We start from the raw sequence: 19,726 nt of genomic DNA, 5'->3' as shown, positions 1-19,726 counted from the left end.
AAAGGGTCGCTCTCCCTCCTTACTCACTCATTCCCAGTCATGGGGAGTTCCTGCCCAGTCTCCATCCCGAGGCCTTTCGCTGCCAACTGCTTCCCAGCATTAGTGATGCCAGGGCTGCAGCTCAGACAGATCAGCCTCTAATCTGGGGAACAGCCTCCGGTTAATTACTGTGTACCCTCTGGGCCACGGCCAGGGTGACTCAGCAAGAGGCAGCCCAAGGAAGCAAAGACCAGCCTCCAGCCCCAAGGGGGACCAGCCTCTGTCCCCAGCAGGGATATCCCACAGGGGAACCCCAGCAGGAGCCAGCTGTGCCCCATCTCCACTCCAACTGCAAGAAAAGGCCAGGACGGAAAAATGCCCTCCCACAGAAGGTGTAGGGGGAACCTGGCACACATCTCCCATCTCCTCCCTGAGGAGACCACGCAGGTTCCACCACTCATGACTGGGGGAAAGGGACAACTGGGGACATCAGGGATCTGCTCCACAGCTGGAAGGGCTGTCTGTTCCACCTCCAAAGACCCTGTGCCAGGTAGTGCCAGCAAGAGGAGTCCAGGGGGCCTGGCTCCAGGCACATCCAACCCCTTTGCCACCCTTCCAGCCCTGGAGTGGGGGGTACCTACCTGCCTTGCAGTGACAGGGGAGACTGGTCCTTGCCCATGCTCAAGGCTGGCACCCCCACACCAGCCCAGGCACAAGGGACATGGGAGGGTGGGGCGGCAACAGCGGCACACGGGGCATTATTTAGCAATGTTCTTTTATTTCCAGTTTTAAGGTGAAAAGATGCCTTTAAATCTTCAATTAAATACTCCATAAAGAAAAAAAAAAAAAAAAGCAAAAAAAAAAAAAAAATTATTTACAAATTCACGTGACCAGTAATTGAATCCTTGTTTTAATAATTACACATGCGGCTCGTCACATCCGGCGCTCTATAAATACAGGGGACGCGGATGAGGGGGCCGCCCTGTCACTTGCCCAATTGTGGCCTTAAACGTTTGGGAGGAGGATGAGGGCTTTTGGGGTCATGAAGGGGACTCAGCCTGGCCCAGAGAGAAGGGGCCACCCCCCCCTCCTCCCCGGCACCCTCCCCAGGTGTCAGAGCAGGAGCTGGGGGGGGAATGATTTATATTTAAAATTTAAAAACCATACAGGGGAGTGGGTCCAGGCAGTGATGGAGGAATAGAGAGAGGACAGGGGAGGGGGAGAAATCACGCTCCTGTCCCCAAACCAAATTTAATAAGTTTATATATATATAATCTCTCTATATTTCATCAAGAAGGGGAGAGGAGAAAGAAGGAGGGAGAAGAGGGGAGAGTTATGTCCCCATCCCATCCCCCCCTCTCCATGACATGAATCCAGGGGTGCTCTGCCCCACTCCCAGAGACCCGGTGTGCCTGCGCTGGGAGGGGGGCGAGGAGGGTCCCCAGGGGGACCCCTGGCAGCCACCGCCTCAGTCAGCATCTGTTTATTATCATCATGACAAACTCGTACAGGCCTTACAAACAGAACCAGGGCAGAGGAAGAAGAGAGAGGAGAACTGAAAAAAAGAGAGAGGGGGGCTGCAAGGGGCACAGCAGGTCCCTCTACCCTGGCATCAGCAAGTCCATGGGGGCCAGGGATGGGAAGGGATGGAGTCACTCCCTAGGGTGCCCCCGCTCTCTCTCCCCCCTTCCTTCTCCTCCTCCTCATAGCTGCTCAGTTGTTGTCCGACTCATCCTCAGCTTCCCGGAGCCAGGTGAAAAAGGCTGTCACCGATTTGAGAGCCACCCCTTTGCCCTGCTGCTCGGCTGGGTCCTTGCTGGACTCCCACTTGTAGAAAGCCTCCTCCTTGATGACATCCTCATCGTAGAGGGCATCAAAGAACATCCGCAGCAGGTCTGGGTTGGGGGGACAAAGGGGAATCTGCTATCCTCCAGGCACCAGCCACACTGCTGGGGTGGGGACACATTTGTCACCTCCTCCTCAACCCACCCACACCCACAATACTCACTGGGAGGCTGGTCCAACTTCACCACCAAGGCTTGCAGGGCATAGAGTGCCTGGAGCTCCTTCTGCTCATCCCGCAGGTATTTCTGGAGCAGCTTAGCTTGGTTGCGGATGACCATGGCATCCACGCGGTACGGGTTCTCAACTGCAATGGACAGGGTGTGAGAGGGGCACTGTAGGCAGGGGAACCCCCACCGCTCCCACCTCACCCTGGTACTCACAGACAATGGCCAAGTGGCACACAGACGTCATCAGGGCCCTGATAAACGTGTTGGACGAGACCTGCTGCTCACTCAGGTTGGCCTGGAGACAGGAGGGTAAAGGAGTGTGAGCTGGAGAGTGAGCCAGGAGGGAGCCTCCAGACCCTCAGGCATTGTGCCCCCACCCTCACCTCAATCCAGTCATATATTCTTTGGTTGTTCGGGTTCTCCTTCAGCAGTTTGTCTATTTGCTTGCACAGCTCCTCAGAGGTCAGCTCCTTTCGGCTTGGCATGTCTGAGCTGTCCCCCATCGTGTACTCCAATTTCTGGGGAAGCAGGCAGAGAGCTGTTGAAGGCAGCACAGCAGAGCACCCCTCCTACCCTGCCCAAGGTCTGCCCGCAGCCCACCTCTGCCCCTCGCTGCCACCAAGACCCCACCTGCTCTGTGACAAATTTGTTAACATCCTGGTCCTCAGGCAGGAATTCCTTCCAGCTCAGGCCTCCATCCCGCCACAGCTTTCCTGCTGTCTTCTGGCCCTGCAGGACAGACAGCTGTCATCAGCACGCCATGCCCTCCATCACCAGGGAGGAAGATACTGTGGTTTGGCCATGACTCAGACACTGAAAGGGATGCCCCTCACCAGCCTCTCTGGTGGCAGGGGGGTTCAATCCCCACATGCCCACTTGGCCCACAAGCAGGATGCCAGTCCTTGAGACAGCAGCCAGCAACCACACAAGCCCCATGCACTTACCATGCCCTTGCACAACAAGCCCAGCACCTCAACCAGCAGTGTGGTGGCTTTCCCAATGGGCACCAGGGGCTTTGTGATCTCCCTGTGGGGCACAAGAGACCTGGGTGAGCTACCTGCCCCCAGGAGGCCCCCCGCGCCACCCCTGCTGAGGAGCACAGCCCTCACCTGAACAGCTCCTCCATGGGGATGCCTTCCTCTTGCAGGATGGGGGTGATGAGCTCAGCCAAGTACAGCCAGATGTGTGGGATGTCAATCTCCATGTCCTCCGCGATCTCCAAGATCTCCCGCAGCCTGAAGAGCAGAGGGAGCTATTGGGATCCAGCAGTCCCCATACCCTTGGCTAGGAGGGACTTTCAGGATGTCTCAGTGTCGAATCCTACTGAAGGCACAGCCAAATTCAAAGCCAGGCTGCCCCAGCCCCTCACCCTTTGTAGTACTGCTCCTTGGAGAGCGTGCCTGCCTTCACCAGCTGGCAGAGCAGGGCTCCCATGTGCTCGCGGGAGATGGTGCTCCTCTCCAGCGTGGACTCGATGCCATTTTGCACAAAGATGTAGAGTGAGGAGGGGCTGCCCAGCTCCTGCACACACTGCAGGGCCTCCTGCAGGGAAAAGAGGGGTCAGTACTGCCCTACAGCCAGCTCTGGCTCCCCCATCCAGGCACCACCAGAACCCTGCCCAACAGTGCTACCACAGAGGGGGGGGACACATATGGCATGTCAGGGGAACATGTATGGTGTGTTAGGGTGCTTGGCCACTCCCTTCTCTCACCTTCATGTCATTGATGTGCAGATACTCCTCTATGATCGCCTTGGATTTCTTCTCCAGTTCCTCTTCCGACAGCACAGGCTTGGTGGATGTTGCAGGAGGGGTTGGCTCTTGTTTAACTGCAACAGAAGAGCAAGGATCAGGCATCACCTGGGACAGGCAGAGCTGCAGGTGCAGCCAGGCCCTGGGATATCGCTCCTCCCCAGCTCACTGGTCTCTCGGCTCCGGTCCCGTTCCTCCGTCATGCTCGCAGCCTTGCGCACGGCCTCGGGGCCTCCCTGCTTCTCCCGTTCTCGGCTCCTGTCCTCTGTCTCTTTGCTGAAGCTCCTCTTGGTGAGGGCAGACCTGTTCCTGTCTGTTCTCTCCCCCCGGTCAGGACGCTCTAGACGGTCACTGCCCTTCTCTGAACGTGACTCCCGGTCCCCTCTGTCCCCAGCCTTCTCTGACCTGTCACGGCTGGAGCTGCTCCTGGGTGAGAGAAAGATGCACACAGTGTGAAGAGCCCATCACCACCCTCCCTGACCCCAGACGATAGAACTCTGTAAGGTGAGGCTGTGCCACTCCAATCCCCACCTCTTTTAGCACTTGACCATTCTTGGAGGAAAACTTTTTCCATATTTCTCCCCCATTCCAACTCAAACACTTTTCCTTTTATTCTGCTCCTTAGCATGGCTGAGCAGCGTCTGCCTTTGTCCTACCCACACCTTCCTCCTGATGCAAAAGCCCTCCTTTGTTTTCCTCTGCTCCTGAACAAATCCAAACTCCAGCTCTCCTGGGGTTCCTCACAGTCCAGCTCTCTTTGGGGAACTCATACTCCCACCCACTAATGTCTATCCAAGGATTCCCAGGCTAGACCAAGCACCCAGGGGTAGTCACCCAAGTGCCAAACAGTAGGAAGGACACTCAGGGTGAGGTCAATCTTCCTTGCCACGAAGATTCACCACTGACTCAGCTCTCTCAAGGCCCCATCTTGCCACAGGGCAAATCTAGATACTGTATACCCTGATCAACAACAAGCCTGAATCAGGGGTTCTCCCTCACCCCCACACACCCATCTACCAAGGCAGGGCTGGCCCCTCACCTCTGCACCACACGGCGGGACTCTGGGCTCTCGGCAGGCATTGACTGCTGGAGCGCTGAGAAGCGGTTCAAGGTGCTCGTGGCTGGTCGCCCTGAATCAGATGCTGGGCGTGAAAAGAGGGAAGTCTCAGAGTTCGGCAACTCCCTGGTAGAGGAACTGCCAGGGGAAGGATCACCTCCCACTCTGTCCCACAGCACCCAGCCAGACCCACACTGCCTACCTGAATCTGTGGGCTTCGCGCCAGACCCTCCGCTGCTGCCTTTGCCCCAGCTCAGCCGCCCACCCGGTGCAAAGAGCTGGTTATTGGAGTCGATGGATCCAGGCTGCAGGTGGAGACAGACGGTCAGACCTGATCCCCCCACCAAGGCAGGATCTAGGCCAGGCAGCCGGCTCGGCTGCCACACCCACACCCCCAGCCTCACCTTGGTGATCTTCGTTAGCCGGCTGGTGTCGATGGGCCGGTTGCCCTTGCTGATGGGCACTGTGTTCCAGCCATCATCTGCAACCAAGCTACTGCGCCCTGAGCACAAGAGGGACAGTCATAAGGTGCAGACCAGCCTTGAGCAGAGTCCAGCAGGAGCAACCCACCCCTGGCAAACTCAAGTGCCCCCAAGCCCAGCCAGGCACTCACCACCGGAGGATGGTCCAGGGGGTCCTCTCCTCTTGTCCTTTGACATGAGCTGCTGAACTTTGATGTGTTCCCGATGCTCCTCCATCTCTGCTTCCTTGTGGATCTGATCGATGGTTTTGGGGCCCTGGTCTCCTCGCCGCGGCACCCAGCTACTCTGCAGAGGGCAGGGAAGGAGGGAAGAGGGAACTGAGATGGCTGGAAGATGGAGGGAAAGGCATTACTCCTTCCCAGCCATCCCACTCTCGAAGTCTCAGGTTCATCTTCTACCTCAGCCATCATTGCTCTCCATGTGTTGTGGCAGCTTTTGGCACAAAAAGGCTCAGTTTCCAGAGCCCTCCTGCATTAAACAGCTGCCAGTTACTGTGTGCCCACTACCACTACCATGATAACCAAGGCCAAGGGCTAGCATGGTGTCTCTGGGGCTGGCCACAGCTCACATACCCACCTCTCCCCTAGAGGGGACACAAGGATTGCTGGAACAATAGGCCATACATAACAATACATAGGATATAGGCCAGCAGCTCCAAGGGACCAAGCAGCAGATGGAAGACAGTTCCCAGGCAACTGCATTCCATGAACCTTACCCGTCTTAGGTCAATCACATCCTGCAGCATGAAACGGATTCGCGATGATGTCTTTTTCTCTTTGATGATCTTCTCCATCTGATTGAAGTACTGGTCCATCCTGGGCTATAGAGGGACAGAGCCATGGTCACATTCCTCCCAAAGGCAAGGGAAGGGCAAGGTAAGGCAGGGCAAGGAGTACCTTGGCTTTCTCGAAGTCCAAGTCCTTGCCGATAGTCGTAAGCAGGCGGCAAAGGCACTCAAGAGACTCCTCATCATGGTTTTTGAGCAGCTTCACCACACAGTCATGCATAATGGCCTCTGTCAACATCTTGAGTTTGAAGAGCTCTCCAATGAACTTGATGTTGCCCAGGGATCGTCGTCGGGCCTTGTCCCGCGCCTCCTCCAGCTCATCTTTCATACGCGCCTTCTCCTCGGGCTGCGTGAAAAGCCCGGCAGGCCAGTTCAGTGTCCAGAGCCAGCCCAAGGACACCCATGCCAGCCCTCAGCCACAGACTCCCACCCCAACTCACAGCACTGGCATCATCCATCTCCTTCTGCCGCTTCTCAAAGATCTCATCATCATCCTTGTCCTTCTCAAACTCCTTCTGGCAGCGGTTAAGCAGCAGCTTGCGGAAGTTCACAGTCACTGTGGGCTTGTCTGTTGTGGGCACTTTAAGCTGCAGGGAGAGGTACAACCCAGAGAAGGGGAATGAGTTGTGTCTCCCCCAAAAGCTGGGCAACTAAGGTGGCGCTTTCAAATCAAAGAAAAGACACCCTACAACACTGTGATGCTCTGCTGAGACTGAACTTGGTCCTCCATCCACACACCCCAGTTTCTCCACTCCATATAGAAGGACCTGCACACTACTAAGGTCAGCTGATATGGCGAAAAAAACCTTGCCCACTCAGCAGGAGACGGCCCAGCTTCTGCTCACCCCCATAAGGCAACGGCACATGTTAGCATAGGCAACAGAGAAGTTTGGCTCCGAGATGGCCTTCTCGAAGACGAGGTCGATGACACCCTTGAGCCGCTCCTCCGTGTCGATGGACAACTCCATCACCTGCTTCATCAGTTGCTGGAACATCTGGGGCGTCAGCTTGTTGAGGATGCTGCGGACACGGCGGAGCAGTTCCTGCAAGGGCAGCAATGTCAGCAAGAGCTGGGCAGCCTTCCCCCAGGCCCTCCAACTGCCTGCCCACCCCAGCTCCCACCTGTGTCTTGATATTCTCAGGATCCTCCTCCTCGGAAGCACGTTTGCTGCTGGGTTTCCAGGCCTTCTCGGCCTTGTTCAGCTTGACATCCTCATTGAGGGACACAGTAGCAATGATTTTGCGGGGCTCCTTCCTCTGGCTCTGCTGGGAGCGGCGGGGACCCAACCCTGAAGGCTGACACACAGAGAAGAAACTCAGCTCTCTGCTCTGGGACGTGAGCTGGCTCCCAGAAGACCCCAGTCCTCCTACTCAGATCCTCAACTCCATCAAAGACATCAGTGGCCCAGACACAGCGGCTCGAAAGCTTGATCATCACAGAGAGGCAGAGCAGGATGGCAGGAATGAAGCGAGGAGACACTCACCAGGCCCCGGTTGCCCATGACAGGCCGGCCAAGGTTGGCGAAGGAGGGGGTGAAGTCAGGGCTGCAGTTCATGCCACTGAGGCGGATGGGGTCGATTGCCCGCAGTGGGGTCTTGTTGGCCTGTGAAGGTACACACGGCTGAGGATGCCCGGGGGCAGAGGAGCGGGATGGATCCATCCCCCAGCCTCAGCGCCGGGACAAGGAACTGGAAAAAAGGCCCCACAGGTGTCCCCCACACCCACCAAACCCAGGCTCAAGGGTCATTGCAGATGCTGCAACAGGACCCTGAGCACAAAATTAAGTCCCTGCCCCACCTTCACATGGCACAAAAAGGAGCCTGACCCCCACCTAACCGCCACCCACAATTCCCCAATTTCCAGGGCCGCACCGACCTTGTCCAGCACCACATCTGTAATCTGTGGCAGCCCCTCAGGTTTCTGCATGCTGGCAAAAATGAACTGGAAGCCCAGCAGGAACTCCCGATCGTATCGCTTCTTCTCCTCAGGGTTCAGTGGCTTCCATTGCTCTGCAGTGGACGGCAAGAGGGAGACTGATACGGTCTGTCCCATATTCTCCACCCTGAGCTGTGGTGGGTCTGGGTCCACACAGGGACAAGCGAGGTGGGATGTAGGCAACCACAGAACTGCCCCAGCCTGGTATACCATGAGCATAACCACACATGCTTAGAAAACCTGATGCCACCAGCTCCCTGCCTCCTGCCAGGACCCTTGTGCTGGGAACTCTATTCCTCACCCCATGCCAAGCTTGAGGACAAGATGGGAGGAGAATGTGAAATTCAGGATTGTGGGACCATGCCACCCACATCTTCCCCACTGCTGGGTCCAGAGTTGGTGGCTGCCAGCAGAGCACTGTGCCCAGGCACAGCTCACCTTCCTTGTAGCCGTACTTCTGGCCAGCAGCCTTGCCCTTCTCTGGGGCCAACTTGTCTTCCTTCTCCTCCCACGTCTCTTCCGACTCTTCCTGTGGACGGGCAGGAGCCACGTCCTCTGCTTCACTGGCAGGGGCAGACATGGGGGGCTTGTTCTCCGCCTCCGAGGCACTATCACCAGTCTGAGACTGCATCGGGGGGACAGGGACAGCAGTCACTCATGAGCCTAGTCCTGTCCCCTTCACCCCACACCTCGGTGTCCACCCCACCTCAGATCCTCATTACCATCACAGAGCATCAGTGGCCCAGACACGATGGCACAAAGCAGAGTTCATCACAGGAGAAGATGGGACACTGGGTGATCCTCAGACACCCCTGGGACACTCACCTCTTTAAAGGCATCCAGCAAATCACCTACTGCCTCCTTCTTGTTCAGCTCCTTCATCCTTCGTTTCTTCTTTGGCACCGACATGGCGACTGGGAGGAGAGGCAGGAAGGTGAAAGACAGGAACCCTCCCAGTCCCCAGTACTCTGACACCAGCTATGCGATCACCAGCAAGGCCCCAGTAAAACCAGGCAAGCTTCAAGATGGAGCCACAGGGATGTGGTCCTGCCACCACATCACAGCCCCCATCCCCAAATGCACCCCAGTTTATCATGTGCCTCATCAAAGCCTCCCATCCACACCACTGCCCTAGTGTGTGCTCCCCATCCTGTCAGAGGATCCCTGAACACACCCACACTGCTCTTACATGGACAATCCCATACAAACCTCTGTTCCCATACACACTCCCCTCCCTGGCACCCCATACACCAGCCCATAGAGATGTGTGAAGTTAGATGTATCTAACTTCAGGCTGCTCTCCTAGAGCACCCCTGTATCCCTGCCCAAGGCACTCTACATAAACACATCCTGTGAACTCATCTTCCCTGTCACTCCTATGTAACCCCAACACTCCTATGCAGGAGTGCTGAAAAGAAAAAGAAAAACCCCAACACATCCTAAGGGCACCCCACTTTCCTCAAGCACCCCTGTATACTTGCATACCCCTACACAGCATGTCATTCATATTCCCTGCCAATCCTCCACCTCCCAGTGCCCTCAAGGACTGCGGACAATCCTCAGATACAACCCTGATACACCCGCCCTACCCTACACCCCAGTGTAAGGCATCACATAAAATGCACTTCCATTCCCCGTGACATCCCCCACACACAGCCCTCTATACCCACCCCATACACCTCCACACAGATACATTCCCCAGACATCTCCCTGATCCCACATCAACAGGCACCTTGTCCCTCTCAGCATCCCATACCTATACATCCTGTATCCCTAACCACATCCCCCTCTCCAACACCCTCCCTGTACCTCATGCCTAGCATCACACTCATCTGATGCCCCCCATCACCCAACACCCACCCTGGGGCACCCTGCAGCCCAGCATTCCCAACCTTGCGCGGTCGCCTCCGAGATCTGCGAAGGGGCAGGGGCTGGGCTCAAGCTTCGCTCCTGGGTCTCACCAGGGCCTTCACTCTCTTCCTCCTCCTCCTCTGCAGGTGGGGAGGCAGGGGTGCCAGGCTGGGCTGGCTCCTCAGGCTCTGAGATGGGGCTGACATCCGACTCAGGCTGCTCCTCACTTGGCTCCACTTTGCTGGTGCCCTCCACCCCATTGGGTAGGGGCAGCTCTTCAGGCTGGGCAATGGGGGAGTCCAGGGTGGGCACAGGCACCGGCTCAGAGACCGGCACTGGCTGGCACACAGGCGCCTCAGGGACCGTCTCAGGCGTCTCCTCCAAAACCCCATTGGCCTCAGCAGCGGGCTCGGGGCAGGGCTCTTCCCGGGGCGGTGGGGGGCTGGGGGAGGAGGGTTTGGCGGGCGCTTCAGGGGCCTGTGGTACAACAGGTGGCGGCGACGGCGCAGCCGGCACCAGGGGCACGGCTGGCATCAAGGGAACAACGGGCACCGGCGGCACCTCAGGGGGCACAGGCTCCTGTGGGGTGGGCTCCGGGAGGGGAATAGCAACCTCCTCTTCCTCTTCCTCCTCCTCCTCTGCAGCCACCGTGTCCATGTTGGGCGCGGGCACAAGGGGCAACTCCGCAGCCCCTGGCACTGTAGTGATGGCGCTTAACGTCTTTTGCGGGTCAGGTGGCGCCTCGCCCTGCTCCGCTTTTGTGTCCGTGTCCACGGGAGGCTCCATTGGCACCAGCGTCACAGGTGAGAGCACCACGGGCTCCACCTCAGGGATCAGGGGAGGGGGAGGCGACGGGGATGCCGATTTGCTGGGCTCCAGGGAGACGGGCTTGCTCACCACCAGCGCAGGCTTCGGGCGGTCATCTGCAAAGTGGATGGCATTAATGGATGGCTCTCTGATCCCCTGCTCATCCCACATTCTTCCCCATATCCCTCTATCTTCAGGAGAGAGAGGGACAAATTTGCCAAGCCACATCACAAATGGGTGATGGGGACAACAGGGCCCAGGGGACAGATGAGGTGAGTATGCAGCCCCCATAAACATTCCTGGATCCATAAAGGGGACACAGGTCACCAGATATACAGGGATGGCCTCTGACCACACAAGCCTCAGGAGAGGCAAGAAACAGTGGAGCTGGCATTTCAGATGCTGCAGTGCCAATACCAGGGAACCTTGCTGCAGCCATACCAGCTGGCACACCCAGCCCTGGCAGGGGCACTTACCAGGCCGGACAATAACTGCTACATGGGGGGTCTCTCCATTGGCCTGGGGCTCCAAACCGCTTCCAGCCTGAGGGGGGGAAAAAAGAAGAGTTGAACAGGGCCATGTGCACTTCCCTCTGCACCAGCTGGGAAGTTAGAGGGTCCACTTACCTGTGGAGGGGTGGGGGTGGATGAGGTCCTTGCTCCAGACATAATTTCTTCTGTAATGTCTTTGCCGCCTTGGTTGGGGTCTCGTATTCGGATCTGTCCAAGAATCAGAGCAGAGTGGGGAAGCTGTTGGCAGGGTGCAGGACACAACATATGGGCCACCCTCTTTTCCTAAGTCAAACACATCCAGGACACCCTCCTCCAAAGGGAAAAGGGAGGTTCATTCACTGCAGTGCCTGTCCCGGCCACACACAGTTTGGGGACCAGTGGGTGCCACATCCTCTCCCCACAGGGCATGATGTCCCACAGACACTGGCCACTTCCAGTGCCTTGCAAGCCATCTCAACAGGCAGCTGGAGCCAGCAGGTCCCCAGGCCAGTGCCCATCTCCGGAAGTCAGGGGACCCCAAGGCATCACTGTGCTGGCACAGGGGCTGCAAGGACCACCCCCCTCATTTTGGGGACAATACAGGGGACTAGCCTCAGCATACTGAAACTGCAGTGATCTCTGTGTACACCCTATATGCCCACAGCCTCACCTGCACCATGTCTACCATGGGCGCAGCAGAAGCTAAAGGGCACCCCGCTGTGGGGTGACCGGAGGGGTACATGTGGGTATGGCTGGAACTACAGTGCAGGGCAAAGTGCAGCCAGGAGTCTTGTCCTCTTTACCTTCTGCTCCCAGAACAGCAAGTGCAGAGCTCAAACCCATCACCGATGAGGAAATGCCAGCACCCCACTTCCCAGTGGCAACCCCTGCCCCCCGGCACGGGGCCATGCCGGCAGCCACCCAGTTCCCTGCTATAAATAGGCCCCATGCGAGGCCTCTGAGCACCGGCATCTCCGGGAGCAGACAGCAGTTGGCAGCCGCGGCACCCCCGCCCTCCCGGGAGCCATGACTCAGCACAATGCTGCCCGCCGGGACGGCCAAGGTCGCCAGCACCCACCGTGCACCCCAGTTCCCTTGCTAAGCTATCCAGCCTATGGGACACAGCCCTGTGCCTTTTCCCTGGCATGCTGCACCACAACCCATCCCACACACCGACAGCACCTGGAGCTGACACCATCCCCCTCCTGCACACGAGCACACCCTCCTGCACATGAGTACCCCCATGCCTGGAGGCAGATGGTTCCTTACCGTCTTGCGTTCTCGTTTTGGGGGGATCGGTGGTTGCTGGCTCACAATGACCTGGGCAGCAGGGACCCCTGCTGAGAACTGCTGCACCCCCTGTGCTGGGTAATATGCACCCGCTGAAGGAGAGGAGAGAGCGTCAGACCAGCCAATTCAGATCCTCCAAGCCCGTCCTGAAGACTCCCTGATCTCCCAAACACAGGGGTCTGCCAGGAGCCCGGAGAGCCCTTGCTGCTCTGCAGCGAACCCCCATCGCATCCGGCCTGGATTGTCCCAACCCGCCTGACAGGCCTGACCAAATTCCTTCCCTGTGAAGCAGAGAGCGTCCCCGCGCCACCCCCACGCCCAGTCAGGCCCTGCAGGCATCCACCGTGCCCACCAGCTCCACACCACCAAGAGCTCTGCCTGGACACTCGGCCATGTCAGGTACAGGCGTCCTGGCTCCGCAGGCGGCCGCCTTCCTGCCTGCGCCCTTATCTCCCCAGGGCCAACACCAGCCCAAGGGCGGCACCAGGAAGCCTCCATTCACACCCAGGCTGAGGGGCTCAGGCTCCCCGTGCAGCCCGAGCCCCTGGCAAGCTCAGCCCAGAGGAAGGAGCTGTGCTGAGGGCCAGAGGCAGAGCTGGACCCCATCCAGGGCTGGCACAGCCCTCTAGAGGTGCTCCATTCCTCCCAGGGCATCTGTGAGCATCACCCCAGAGCAGTGCCACAGGGATACAGGTGTTGGGACAGGCACAGCTGGGTCCTGAACCCCTCTGGCTCCAGCATTGTCCCTGCTGCACTGACCCTGGAAGTCAACCAAGGTGCTCTGGTGACTGCCTCATCCCTGAGTCAGGGACCCTCCCTTTGCTCAGGGGACACACAGGGACGCTGAACGGGCGTCACACGTCAGGATGGGCTGGGCATGGAGGGGAAGGAAGGAGACCCTGAGCTGCCTAGCCCTGAGGACCAGACAGGAGACCCGATCTGATTCATTTGTCAAGAGGCACACCATGCTGGGTCACCACACCAGCCCTGTGGGCAAGAGGTGAGCTGCTGCCAGTTTCCCCAGGAAGAGCCACAGCAGCCCCAAAGCAGAGGCTGGTGGCATACCCATGCTGGAAACTCAAAGAGATACCCAGAGCATGTCCCAGGGCTGTACCCAAAGGTGCAGCAGTGTCCTGGCACAAGCACAGGAGACAGCCACTGCCAGGGGCCACCTCCCTCCTCAGAGGAGCTGGCTGGGCCCTTAGACAAGAGGGAGGGAGGCCGGGCACGTACCTGGCTCAGGAGAAGCCCATCTCTGCCCCGGTTATGCTTTGCTGCTGTGCTGGGGCCAGGCCGGAGGCCTCGGCTCACATTTCTGTGTCTGCTGGGCCTCCCGGGACCAACCAAGCCTAAATATAGTCACAGCCCGGGTGGCCACATGCAAGCAGGGGGAAGGAGGAGGGGCTGCTCACATCACACTCCCAAGAACCGGGAGGAGGCAGGCTTAGAGTACCCCAGCTCAGCTCCTGAGGAGCAGGAGCTGAGGGGGGTCAGCAAGCACCGAACTGCTCACCACCTTGATAGCAAGTGAGGGGGAGCAGGGGATAAAGTCTGCCCCAGCCCTCCGCCAGCAGAGTTAAATATTAAACAGCCCCAATTTGGAAAAGGACAGGGATAAGTGGACTGCGAATGGACCAGTGGGACTTGACCAGCTTGCTGCTGGGCAACAAGCAACTGTCCCCCAAAACAGCCTGCAATGGAGTCACAGAGTCAGCCACAGTGAGCCGTGTTCAGCTCAGCAGGATACACAGAGGCCAGAAGCAGGGAGCAAAAAAACAGGGAAGTGCTGGGACTGAAAGAACACCAGGGAGTGGAGCAACCCCTCTGTCTGTACCGTAAGTCCCGAACTCTGTGGGGCTGGCTCCAGGGTAAAAACTAGGGGCGCCAGGTTGGACCGGGTACTGTTGGGTCGGGACAACGTACGTGGAGCGACCCTGCAATGGGAGAGAAGAAGAAAAGTCAGTTATGTCCCCTGCAGGGCATGGATATACCGCCAAAACACTGATGTAACCCCAAACCTGCCTGTAAACTAGTTGTACACCGGGGCAGTGAGCAGGACACAGGCAGAGTAGACACCAGGTGACTTGGGGAACTGTTGGGGAGGGGACCAGTACTGCCTGCTGCCTCTCTACAGAGCCAGAAGCACCCTGCTCAAATCACTGGGTGCTCAGAGTCTCGAGACCCCTTCCACGCTCCCAAAACAGACCTGGGCTCCAATCCCAGACAACACCTTCCACCGGTGCCCATCCCAACCCCCTCCCATAGAGCCTGAAGCATAGCCCTCACCTGTCCGGGAATGTAATAGGCTCCTTGGGAAGGTGTGTAGGATATCTGGGAGGGTATCATCATCACCTGGGAAGCAGCTGGATACACATGGGCAGGAGGGCCGGGCCGAGCCGTCGTGTTACTCTGCACGCGGGACGCACTGGCAGGAGGCTGTGCCCTGTTCTGGTAGAAATGCTTGGGGAGAGATGGGGCACAGCATCAGCAGGAGCTCCAGTACCTTCATCTGCCACTACCGCACACGGGGGGGAGACACCAGCCCCCCCACTCTGCCGGGATGCAGCACTGCCTCGGCAGCCCCCAAGGCCACCCCCACCCCGGCACCATCCTGTCCCCACGCACCTGCGGGGCCGCCTGGGTCCACCCGACCCAGCTCATGCCCGGCACGGCCCCGGCCCAGCCCTCCCGGGGCCGGCAGCTCCAGCGCCCGGGGCCGGCCACGGCCGCACGCAGCTCAGCGGCGGCGGGTCCCAGCGTGCTCTGCACCGGCTGCCGGCGCTCGCGGGGGATGCTGGGACCTGTAGTCCCGCCATGCCGGAGCCGGACAACATGTGGAGCTCCCTATTCCCACCCCGGCCAATGCCGTTCAGCCCGACCCAGCTTGTTTGCTGGGCAAGAGCAGCCCCGGGAGCAGCAGCTCCAGCCGAGCGACTAGTGGGCAAGGAAGGGTCCGCGAACACACCCCCAGGGCAAGGAGAAAGTGTTACCTGAAGAGACCTGAATCCTCCCTGTTAGCAAGCGCACGCATACAGAGGGAAAGGGGGAAAGAGAGAGACAGGAGTTACTGGCACTGGGACAGGAATAGCAGAGAAAGGGACAAGAGGCCAGGGAGCCCTTTGCCCTGTGCCCACATCCCAAATATACTGAGGTCCCCTGTAGGGACCTCCCAAGGGGTAGGGATGGGTCTGATGAGCTCCAAGACAGCACAGCCAAGGATGTCACCAGATCTGTCCCCAGCAGCTCCTCCACACAAGAGGGCTGACAGAAGTCCAGAGCCTTGCACGCCACTGCAGGGCCTTGGGAGACCAAGCAAAGCAGGGAGGAAGAGGAAGATGAGGAAGGGCACAGGCAGAAGCAACAGCCTGGGCCAAAGTTAGCACAGGCACAGCCACATGCTGCAGGCTTCATGCAAGGAGGGAACTGGGGAGACACTGCAGAGAAACCTACCCGAATTCGAGCAGGCATCCCACATTTTCCCCAGACCACCCTGTCCCCAGACTCCAGGGTCCCCACATGCTCCCCAGCCCCTTCATGCCCAAGGTGGGTGTTTCTGTGCAGTGTCAGGGAAGGGTGTTCAGCATGCAGGGCAGGGGAAGCGGGTTAGTACCTGCTGGTGAATAGCCCGAGGCCCTGCTGGAAACTGAGAGAGGAGGAAAGGGAGGTTTGGGGCAGGGGAGGAAGGAGAGAAGAGCAGTCACTCCGTGGGCATCCTCGTTGGAGGTGCCTGCCCCCCCACCCCAGGGCCAGGAGGTCCTCAGGTGGCAGTTGTAGTCCAGATCATGGGCTCATTCCCCCTTCACAGGCACACACCAGCCCCGAGGGGCACCACACTGGTCCTAATGCCCCTGGGTTCCATGATGGTGTGGGCTATTCGGCCAGGAAGCAGAAAGCTGCTGGATACCCCTGATCACCCTCTCCAGCTCTGGGCAAAATCCTTACCTGGCGCGGCTGAGAAGGCGTATTCATTTGTGAGGTCGGTGCCGGGTTAAAAACCACAGGTGCCGTCTGACCAGGTGGGAACGTCGGCTGGAAGAAGGCAGGGAGGGAAAAAGATGGTACTGCTGCCCCTGGCACCAACTGGGGAGGCAAAGCTGGGTTCCCCAGCCCTGCAGGGGATGGTTACCTGCGGCAGTCCAGGAGAAGGGGCAGGGTGCGGGGCAGTCGGGGCTCCTCCTGTGGGCTGTGGAGCTTTGTTCATTTCATGGGGTTGTGCATAAGGATCCCCTCGCTATCTGTGGGGACAGGGACAGTGAGCATAGGCTGGAGATGGCAGCACCCCAGGCATCTGTCCCCTATCCACATCACCCCTGAAATCTGCAGATCTCCAGCCCCACAGCCCTTCAGTGTAAAGCCAGGCATCAGCCATGCCCCACAGACAGCATCCCACGAAGGCACAGACCCCCAGCCGACCCCTCCTGCCACACTGGGAAAATGGGATAGGTACTGCCAAGTCACCCAGCCTCGGCAAGTCCTCACACACTTCAGAGCAGAGCCCCCATCATGCCCCAAACCCAACTATGCCCACCAGCAGGACTGACCCACCCAAGGTGACCCCACAAAGACTGGGCCGTGCACAATACGGGGCACCAGTGCCCATGATTTGCTGCCAGCACCTAGGCCACCACTAACTCCAGGGGGCTGGGTGGGCCGGCGGCACTCCGGCGTCAGCCGTGCCCAGCTCCACCCCGGCTGACCTACTAAGCGCTTCCCCTGGCCGGCCAAACCTGTTCCTGCTGGTGGCACCGGGTCCCCAGCATACACCACAAACGCCTACCAGGGAAGGCAGGGAGCAGCTCCCACGTCCCCCCGCGCCACCGACGCTCCTATCCGCTACCCTGCCCAAGAGAATCTACAGCCCCCCGCCACCGCCGGCACCCAGGCGGCCGGGACACCCTCCTGGCTGTCCCAGGAAGGACTTGGCAGCCAGTGCCGCTCTCCCCGCCCCAGTGCAAAGGCCGACGGGGCAGGAAAAAGAGGCGGTACCCCGCACGGCACAGGGGGTCCCCTGCACCCCATGGCACCCGACAAGCCCGTCGCCGGCCAGACACCCAAGGGAGCAGCCCTGGTGCCTCCTGTAATCTGACGCCTGGACGCGTCAGCACTGCCGGCCCCCGGCCCCGCTGCGGGCACTGCCAGGCACGTCCCACCAACACTGGGAAATGGGGCACCCCAATTCCCCCAGGGCTGCACTTTGGTATGGGGGTGCCACCCCATCACAGGAACCACAACCGAGCCACAACCCCAGTGGACAAGTGTCCTACCAAGGTTTCAGGAGGTGGCAGGGGCTGGGTTGCACCCCCCAGTGCTCCCCCCGGGCCCCTTCTCACCGGGGACCCAGGCGCCTGGCACGAACAGCCCGCACCTGAGCCAGCTTAGCTGGCCTTAAGACAAATCACCCCAAAACAGAGGGGGAGGATTGTCTCACAGGGGACAGGGACACCCGGGGACAGCCAGACCTGGTCTCCTCCGCCAGACACAACCGGGAGCGAGCAAGATACTCACCCCCCCGCGGGAAAAACCTGGGCCGGCTGAGCGGGCCTGCAGAGACCGTTCATCCGACTGACTGGGAGAGAGGAAGGAGGGGGGAGAGAGAGAGAGAGAGAAATCAAGCCGGGCCCCGCGGGGGGATACCGGCCCAACCCCGGCTTCGCACTGGCCCGGGCAGCCCAGCAGGACTGGAGAATGTGGGTTCCGTCCTGGGGGGACAACGGGGCATTGCCGCGGCTGTTTGTAATCGGAGTCGCAGCCGCCTCTTGAGCCGGGAGCGGCCGGGCCGCGGCCTGTGCTGGGCCCGCCGACGGGGCGGGGGGTCCCTGCCCGGGGGGAGTCCGGGAAGGCCCAGCTCGGTCCGAGTGAGGGGCCGGGGGCCGGGAGCAACGGTTCGGGGAGGAGAGAACGCACAGGGGAATGGGGGACAAGACGAGGATCACCGACAGCGGGGCTGGGACAGGCCGCGGCAGTGGCCCAAGAGCGGCCGGCCCCGCCAGGCCCAAGCGCGGCCTCGCCCCCAGGCCGAGGCGGCGGCCAAACCGGCGGCTGCGGCCGGCTCCGTCCCGGGGCGGCGGCACCACCATCGCGGCGGCGGGAGGGCGCGGTGCGGTGCCCGGTGCGGCATCCGGCGGCCCCGCTCCCCCCCGCGGCAGCGGTGGCCTCTGCCAAGGACACGTGTCACTGCCGGCCGCAACCGCGGCCCCGCGGGCACCGGCGGCGGCACGGGAAGACGGGCGCGGCGGGGCGGGGGCGGCACGGCTCGCAACACATGCGGCGGCGGCGCAGGGCCTAGGCGCCGGGAGCACGTGTGCGGCGGTGGCGGCGGTGGCGGGGCGCACCGGCCGGCACGTGGGCGCGGACCGGCGCCGCCGCCGCGGGATCACCGGGACGTGGGGACCATCGGGACGAGTAGGGCCCGGCCCAGCAGCGAAGCGAAGCACGGGACAGGGCGTGGGAAGGGGGTGGCGGCGGCGGCGGGGCGGCACCCACGTGGTGGCGGCGGCGGCGGCGCGACAAGGCCCGGCGGAGCGAAGCCCGGGGAAGGGGGGGGAATAGGGCGGCACGCGCGGCCCCGGTACCGGCGCCCCCCCCCCCCCCGCGGGGCGCGCGCCTGCCCCGCCCCCGCCCGTTACCTTCAGTCTCCTTCAGCGCGCGCGGCCCGACGCAGCCGCAGCGCAGCGCAGCACGACCATTTCCGGAGCCGCGCCGCGCGCAGGGGGCGGGGCCGTGGGGCCGCGCGCCCGCCGCCGCCGCGGGGGAGGGGCGTACGGGGGCGGAGCCGCCACGCCCGCAGCCGCGCCGGGCCCCGCCCCCGCCCCGCACGTTGCGCCGACGCCGCGCCCGCCCCGCCGCCGCGGTCACGTGGCGGGGCGGGGCTCGGCCCGCGCGTCCCAGAGGAGGTCGGGGTCCGCATGGCCACGCCCCGTCCCTGCAGCCACGCCCGCCGTCCCGGTCCGCCGCCGCGCATCCCGTGCACAGTCACGAGGTGAGTGGGCGCACCGGCACCGTTCGGGACGCACACTCACCCTGGGCCTGATACCACCTGGGTCCCACAGCCACCCAGAGACCGACACCAGCGCCACCCGCGACCATTCGGCGCGTGGCACCACCGGGACCCGGTCTCACCCAGGACCTTCCCCCCAGCCAGAACTTGACGCTGCCCCGGCGTGCACCCGCCCGTGCTCCGTCCAGCCTTGGCCACATCCGTGGCCGCACCCTCCTGCACCAGCACCTTCCCGGGACCAGCATCCACCCTGGGTCTGCTCTCACGTGTGACTTCCATCCATCCAG

At 60.7% G+C, this 19,726-nt stretch overlaps 1 protein-coding gene and 2 non-coding genes across 13 annotated transcripts; all 3 read right to left on the bottom strand.

Annotated features, from left to right (window-relative positions):
• Positions 1 to 737: 737 nt before the first annotated feature.
• On the bottom strand, positions 738 to 19,183 carry EIF4G1 (eukaryotic translation initiation factor 4 gamma 1). 11 transcript variants are annotated; one of them, XM_058844194.1, is made up of 34 exons: positions 19,069 to 19,183; positions 17,948 to 18,008; positions 16,569 to 16,673; positions 16,385 to 16,471; positions 15,433 to 15,453; positions 14,729 to 14,902; positions 14,277 to 14,376; positions 12,422 to 12,534; positions 11,288 to 11,380; positions 11,138 to 11,204; positions 9,896 to 10,777; positions 8,829 to 8,917; positions 8,442 to 8,628; positions 7,944 to 8,077; positions 7,552 to 7,689; positions 7,190 to 7,363; positions 6,913 to 7,110; positions 6,508 to 6,654; positions 6,177 to 6,413; positions 5,996 to 6,100; positions 5,412 to 5,565; positions 5,203 to 5,300; positions 5,001 to 5,103; positions 4,781 to 4,883; positions 3,911 to 4,167; positions 3,703 to 3,818; positions 3,361 to 3,533; positions 3,101 to 3,226; positions 2,936 to 3,017; positions 2,622 to 2,720; positions 2,375 to 2,509; positions 2,205 to 2,286; positions 1,988 to 2,128; positions 738 to 1,874 (listed from the first exon to the last, which is right to left on the bottom strand). In XM_058844194.1, exons 3-34 carry the CDS (start codon positions 16,641 to 16,643, stop codon positions 1,693 to 1,695), a joined length of 4,872 nt encoding a protein of 1,623 aa, XP_058700177.1. In that variant the 5' UTR covers positions 16,644 to 16,673; positions 17,948 to 18,008; positions 19,069 to 19,183; the 3' UTR covers positions 738 to 1,692. The 11 variants fall into 11 exon arrangements, with proteins under 11 accessions (XP_058700177.1, XP_058700174.1, XP_058700180.1 ...); XM_058844191.1 differs by having other exon boundaries at positions 16,569 to 16,677; positions 19,069 to 19,182; XM_058844197.1 differs by lacking the exon at positions 19,069 to 19,183 and adding an exon at positions 18,926 to 19,030.
• On the bottom strand, positions 7,435 to 7,509 carry LOC131581858 (small nucleolar RNA SNORD66). Its single transcript, XR_009278177.1, has one exon. It is a non-coding gene; the product is annotated as a small nucleolar RNA SNORD66 (small nucleolar RNA).
• LOC131581857 (small nucleolar RNA SNORD66) lies at positions 8,707 to 8,783 on the bottom strand. Its single transcript, XR_009278176.1, has one exon. It is a non-coding gene; the product is annotated as a small nucleolar RNA SNORD66 (small nucleolar RNA).
• Positions 19,184 to 19,726: the final 543 nt, after the last annotated feature.

Source organism: Poecile atricapillus, chromosome 8 (genome assembly GCF_030490865.1).
Source record: "Poecile atricapillus isolate bPoeAtr1 chromosome 8, bPoeAtr1.hap1, whole genome shotgun sequence".
In the NCBI taxonomy this organism is placed as follows: Eukaryota; Metazoa; Chordata; class Aves; order Passeriformes; family Paridae; genus Poecile; species Poecile atricapillus.
Note: the sequence above shows the minus strand (reverse complement) of the source record. Positions and strands in the feature narration are given on the sequence as shown.